This window comes from Helianthus annuus, chromosome 15 (genome assembly GCF_002127325.2).
Source record: "Helianthus annuus cultivar XRQ/B chromosome 15, HanXRQr2.0-SUNRISE, whole genome shotgun sequence".
In the NCBI taxonomy this organism is placed as follows: domain Eukaryota; kingdom Viridiplantae; phylum Streptophyta; class Magnoliopsida; order Asterales; family Asteraceae; genus Helianthus; species Helianthus annuus.
The window spans coordinates 105,154,060-105,160,849 of NC_035447.2; the positions used below are offsets into that span (position 1 = coordinate 105,154,060).

General features: G+C 34.4%; 1 protein-coding gene across 3 annotated transcripts; it reads right to left on the reverse strand.

Moving 5' to 3' along the window:
- Nucleotides 1-387: 387 nt before the first annotated feature.
- Nucleotides 388-3,275, reverse strand: LOC110912101 (EPIDERMAL PATTERNING FACTOR-like protein 2). Of its 3 annotated transcripts, none has more exons than XR_004882445.1 (4): nt 3,012-3,275; nt 2,830-2,867; nt 1,702-1,958; nt 388-853 (listed from the first exon to the last, which is right to left on the reverse strand). XR_004882445.1 is itself a non-coding variant. In XM_022156778.2 (4 exons), exons 1-3 carry the CDS (start codon nt 3,109-3,111, stop codon nt 1,719-1,721), a joined length of 378 nt encoding a protein of 125 aa, XP_022012470.1. In that variant the 5' UTR covers nt 3,112-3,275; the 3' UTR covers nt 388-675; nt 1,702-1,718. The 3 variants fall into 3 exon arrangements, 2 of the variants coding, with proteins under 2 accessions (XP_022012470.1, XP_022012469.1); XM_022156778.2 differs by having other exon boundaries at nt 388-675; XM_022156777.2 differs by lacking the exon at nt 388-853 and having other exon boundaries at nt 1,595-1,958.
- Nucleotides 3,276-6,790: the final 3,515 nt, after the last annotated feature.

A 6,790-nucleotide genomic window follows, 5' to 3' on the forward strand; every position in this document is an offset into this window, starting at 1 on the left:
GACGAGTGTATTTTTATCTACGTCTCTATTTCATTTTTATCGAGATCGTGTTATGAGTAGTATGTACAACAACAAAAACACAAACGTACTTATTATCAAACTGAGAAATATTCGGTTTACATCGATTCGTATTACTGCTCCTAGACTTTAATAAAGTCACTCCATGATTCCTAAACTTTATAGATTATTTTTTCTTTGACAAGCATAATCTTATCTAGTCTTGATGTAATTTTTTTTTTCAGATCGTGTTATAAATAGTATGTACAAATAACCAAAACACAAATATACATGTTATCAAACCAAGAAGTTTTCAGTTTAAGGCGCCGTAACGCAAACGGGGCATAAAACTAGTATTTGGGGCATAATACTAGTATGAAACTATGAATACAAGTGGTAAAATAATTATACATTATGGAAAAATAAGTATTTATTATATTATATAAATATCTGGAATTAAAAACACTAGAAAATACAAAAAGTGGGCCCCATCCCAGGAATGGTTTCGATAATCATCCACAGGCAGCAGCAGTGTACAAAAAAACCGATCATGTGCACAAAATCAGCAGCAGTTGAGATCTGTTTGACCCAGTAAATCCATGCATCTTTCACTTGTACACTCATGCATCTCCAACTTGTACCCGCTCTCATATATTATTATTTACACCCCACCTTAAACTTTTATGAGACCGAGGAAATTCTTTTCAGCAAATAATAAAGGAAAATCTTGCAAGATACGTAAACCTGCAAACCAAACTGACACCACACATGACCACCCCCATCACACCCTACCCCACTTTCTAGCTTGTACTTTTTGCATTACAACTTGTACCTTATGCATTCATTCTTGTACAATCTAACAACCAACCAAATTATCAATTAATAATATAAGACTAATAATATTAGAGTTAATTGCTCGGATGGTCCCTGTGGTTTTACGTTTTTTCACGTTTAGTCCCCACCTTTTGAAAATAGCATGTATGCTCCCTATGGTTTGTCATTTTGTTACTCGGATAGTCCCCCAACATTTACTCTGGGGACTATCCGAGTAACAAAATGACAAACCATAGGGAGCATACCTGCTATTTTCAAACTAATTGACATCTACTCAGGGACTATCCGAGTAACAAAATGACAAACCATAGGGAGCATATCTGCTATTTTCAAAAGGTGGGGACTAAACGTGAAAAAACTTGAAACCACAGGGACCATCCGAGCAATTAACTCAATAATATTATTAATCTTAACATTTTGAAGAAAACTATGATGTTTTTCTTCTTCATACAAAAAGGTAAAAAAAACAAAAATAAAAAAATACTTGTGTTATTATATTTATCAAGGCAGTTCTCCTAATTACGATTTTACCCTATTTAAATTTATAACTTTATCTTTGGTTTTGTTTTTCCCTCCAGCCACATTACGATTTTGCTCTATGTTTAAAATTATAGTTTTGCCATTGTTTTTTTTTTTCCTGTCAAATTACGATTTTGCCTCAGTATAAAATTACATTGATGCGATCGTTTTAGTTTTTTTTTTTTTTTTACTAAACTATGGTACCTAATGCATTTATTCTTGTACAATCAAATAACCAACCAAATTTACAAATGATAAATATGAGACTAAACTATATTAATATTAACATTTTGAAGAAAACTATGATGTTTTTCTTCTTCATACAAAAAGGTAAAAAAAAAAAAAACATACTTGTATTATTATATGGATCAAGGGTTGAACATAAAATCTCCACATTTGCATTTCCAACACATGGGTTTGTAGTTTGAGAGATCATCACCTCTTGAGTTAAGTATGTGTTTAGTGGTTGTACTTGATGCTTGTTGAGTTGTATTAATGACTTTTGGTACAATAGGGACTTGAACTGCCTCACAATGACCACAGTTTATACAATATCTCTTCTCACATCTTGGTGGTCTTGATCCAATCAAAAGATTTCTTCTTTCCATCTACATCAATGCATTTCAATCAAAATATTAAGGTAAAATTAAGTTAGTACCAAGACGGTTTGGTTAGGTGCGGTCCGGTTCGCTTTGATGACAGTTTTTTTGAAAACGATAAAATCAAACCGGTTGGATTGGTAGAATCGGTCGGACCAGCAAACCGTACATAAAAAGTTTAGTTAGGTGGTTTGGGCTGTTATTTATTTATTTATTTTTCTAAAATCATTAGTTTTCATTAACTTTTTTAACCAACAACCGTTAGCAAATATTAGATATATATATTTTTTGAACGACAAATTTGGATCACTAACAAAGCACTGGAGTATCATCGTGCCAGCAGCTGAACTAACCACCCGATATTCTAGGACATAAATGTATGTTTAAGAGAAGTTAAACTAGGCTTGTTTAAGTTTTAACAAAAAGAAATAAATTGTAAAGTTCATTGACTTTTGTGGTCAACTTAGTACTTGAGCTCCAATAAATAAACAAATAAAAACAGGATATAATCTTTTTTTAGGGAAGTCTTGTGACTTGTGGCTGGCTACAATGATTACACTTGAAACAAACTCCATAAATTTTGAATATCAAATACACTTTCTAATAAAAATTCAAGATCTATTAATTTGCCTCTTTAACTTTGACTTTTAAGGTCAAACATGCTAAACTTTAACTTCATATTTGAAACTAAACATTAACCTTCTAGACAGTTATTGGTTTAAATAAACCAAACTTTATATTAATAAATCAAAAGGTCTCAATATTATCCACATTCTACAACTAACCCAACCCAATTTCACATTTTAGACTTTAGACTTTTGACTAAAAAGTCAAGTTAAAACACAAGTAGCAAACCAATAGTTTTTTCATGAAGTTTCACCTGGAGATTCTTGTCTATTGGCTTGAAACTTGACCCACCTGCAAGAACAATGAAAGAAAGAAAAGAAAGTCATTTAAGTTGACCACATATACATACATACATATGTAGAGAGAAGGGGGGGGGGGGTAGAGAGGGAGAGAGATATGAGGAAAATGGATGAAGAAAGAAAGTGACCCACAAACCTTGAGGCAAAAACCTTGCATGGGTGGAGCTCAAAATGATGAGAAAGATGAGTAAAGTAGATAAAGAATGAACCTTGATGGAAAAAGAGCAAGTTCCCATTAGAGAAAATGGGGGGAGAGAGAATTATGAAAGAGGTAAAAAGAAGAAACAAGAATGACGATGTCTTGTTGAATAATTCATTGTAAATTCAGTGGGAGTGGGAGTGGGAGTGAGTGTGAGTGGTTATAGAGACAGATGGTGATGTAAGACAGGAAGAAAAGAAAGCAACATGTGGAAAGACTCCTGAAAAAGAGAGACGCCTCATCAGTTTTGTTTAATAGCCCACCACTTTCATCCCTATTTGTAAACTATATATTCAAAAAAAAAAAAAAAAAAAAAAAAAAAACCCTGGTGGTGGAGTACTGGAGTGGTAAGGGAGAGATGAGAGACTAGGTGAATAGGCGAAGGTCGCTAATTCGATCCTTGAACTGAGCGGGTTTACCTCACTGTATTGTCGTGACTTCTGGCGAGTGTTCACGGGCTTCGGCCGTAGGTGAGGGTTTTCCCGGTTCGGAGGTGAGTGTATCCTGATGTGGTGAATTTCGCTAGTAACTCATTTGAAGGATTCGTTGGTCGTTCAAAAAAAAAAAAAGAAAAAAAAGAAAGATCAAGACTTGTTTAGAGCCAGTCTAACTCGTTCGACTTGTTTAAATTAAATGAATGGGTTATACTGGTATCGTGCGAATGTAAGTGTGTTAGGTTATGACCGATGTATTTGACACAATAAATACACAAATCGTGTTCGAATATGTTCATGAGTTGAACTCGTTAACCCGACACGATGGTTATCCTTAAGAAAAATCACCATGATAATTAGTTTTTATTTAATTATATCAGAGTAATCCACAATTTACGGTAAAGTTTTTATTAAAAAAAACCTTTGATGGTTATCAATAATCCAATAAAATAGCAGTATAGCCATAAAAAACGTCACCAATATGTTGACGCGTTTAACAAGACTAAGACGTACCATCAAGAATGTGATATGTTTTATAGATTTTATTTTTTATATGAGTATTTACGTATAAAAATATGTGGTGTGTGGCAAATTACGACAAGTAGGTTATCGGGGCCGTCTTCTACTTTCATCTGCCCTTTTAGAGCTTGAAGTTTTAATTTTCTGAGATCATTTTACTACCATGAAGTTAACTTATATGCGACAGAGTACAACTGCATTGACATAACATAAATCGTGTAACTACCATGAATGGAAAACAAGACGAAAATCTTGATGTCAGTGCAAGTATATTTCCTATTTTTGTATATATGTATTTTTCTTTGTTACTCCGTTTTCAATGGAAATTGAATACATGTGTGATTAATAGTAGGGTTGTTCACGAGTCGAACCAAATCGATCGGAGCTTTGCTTATACTTAGTTCGTTTACAAACCGAGTTGAATCGAACCGAGCATTTTTCGAACGAACGTCGAGCGAGTATCGAACGTCAAAGAACAAAAAAGAAAAGTGACGATGAGGGTGCTAGTTATTAGAAATGCAGTTTTCGTCCCTGAGGTTTCGTACAATTAGGACACACGTATACATGTAACAAATAACAAGGAATACAAAAAAAACTCAACTAGTTCTATCGAGATTAATTGAGCGAGAAGATATATTGCCGACCGATTTAAGCAGACCATTGTTCTATCGAAAGTTCGAAATTGAATGAACCAATTGAAGCAAAATGTCGGTGAGTTGGCGTCTTGACGAGTAGCGATGGAGAAATCGAATAATGATGGCCAATGGGGGTTTTGATTAGGATATTGTACTTCTAAATCTAATGGCGACTTGAGACTTGAGTATTGATCAACGCTTCACATTTTAGCATTTGACATTTGACTCAATTACTCTATTGGACATTGGACTATTGGTATTAGTCTTCATTTCTAATGACTTACATGAGATCTATTTGGATCTTGTACCAAACATTGTTAATGTGGGCAGGACATTGAGGTATTGGATAATGGACTATTGGTATTGGACTTCAATTCTAATCACTTACATGAGACCTATTTGGATCTTGTACCAAAACATTGTTAATGTGGGCCTATAGCCATTTCATTACAAATGATACATACATACATACATACATACATACATACATACATACATACATACATACATACATACATACATACATACATACATACATACATACATACATACATACATACATACATACATACATACATACATACATACATACATACATATATACATAGTACGTACGTACGTACGTACGTACGTACATACATACATACATACATACATACATACATACATACATACCTTACGTACGTACATACATACATACATACATACATACATACATACATACATACATACATACATACATACATACATACATACATACATACATACATACATACATACATACATACATACATACATACATACATACATACATACATACATACATACATACATACATAGGACAAAGATCCGTTATGAACCACCCTTTATTGCGAGAACCGCGAGAACCAATGTGAACACAACAAAAAAAGCCTAAAAATAGCTAAAGAACACACAAATTTTTTTTTAATATTTTTTATAAAAAAATCGCTACTTTAAAAAATAAATTTTAATTAAAAATTTTTTTTGACTACTAAAAGTAGCGATTTTAACATAAAAAATATTAAAAAAAATTAGACTTTTTTTAGAGTTTTTAGGTTTTTTGTGGGTTTAGTTTTTAACATTTTAGCTTGGGGGGGGGGGGTGGGGGGTTTAGGTTTTTGGGGGGTAGGGGAGGGGGGTTTAGGTTTTTGGTGGTTTGGGGGGGGGGGGTAGGTTTTTTTTAGGTTTTTTGGGGGTTTTAGTTTTTAGCATTTAGCTTGGGGGGGGGGTTAGGTTTTTTTTTTTTTTTTTTTTTTTTTTTTGGGGGGGGGGGGTTGGGGAGTTTAGGTTTTTTTTTGGGGGGAGAGGTGGGGGTTAGGTTTTTTTAGGGTTTTTTAGCTATTTTAGGTTGTGTTCACATTGGTTCTCGCGGTTCTCGCAATAAAGGTGGTTCTCGCATGAACCTTACCCTATATATATATATATATATATAATATCGAGCCAACCAAGTCGAACCGAACTGAGCAGATCTTTGCTCGTGCTTGGTTCATTTACAAACCGAACCGATCCGAACCGAGCTTTTTTTCAATCGAGTTAGATTAAACGAGCAAATACCCAGCATTTTTTGAACGGGTTTCGGGCGTCGAGCAATTTAAACAGGCTAATTAATAGTAGCTAAGGGCATCATAATATAATTATTTTTAACATTTCGGGTTATTGGATTTTAATAATCATAATTTTCATCTACTGCTTGGGATTAATTCTAACTAAGAAATTGAAGAAACACCAAGTCTAAACTGTGAGTTTATCCTTGTGGGAATGGTCTCATCAAGAAGGTTCCTTAATCTTTTCCTCGATTAACGGCTGAGATGACAATGAGAGTAAATCTGCAAAACAAAAAACAAAAAAACACCGTGAATTTCGTTACAAGGAGGGGAGGTGGGGGTTCTTCTTGTAACTAGGGATGAGCAAATCAGACCCGGTACCGGTATCGAATTTACCGGACCGGGTACTTTTTCGGTACCGACTTTTGACATTTTCGGTACCGAACCGTACTAAACCGGGTATATTCGGTACCGGTACCCACTTTTGGGGATTTTCGGTACCGGTTCTTTCGGTACCGAACGGTACCGAGCTCATCCCTATTTGTAACCACTCTCCAATGTAA

Coding starts and splice junctions, on each gene's coding strand:
- LOC110912101 (XM_022156778.2), bottom strand. CDS start 3,111: ATGGGAACTTGCTCTTTTTCCATCAAGGTTCATTCTTTATCTACTTTA. Junction 2,868..3,011: donor TGCAAGGTTTTTGCCTCAAG/GTTTGTGGGTCA, acceptor TTGTTCTTGCAG/GTGGGTCAAGTTTCAAGCCA. Junction 1,959..2,829: donor CAATAGACAAGAATCTCCAG/GTGAAACTTCAT, acceptor GCATTGATGTAG/ATGGAAAGAAGAAATCTTTT.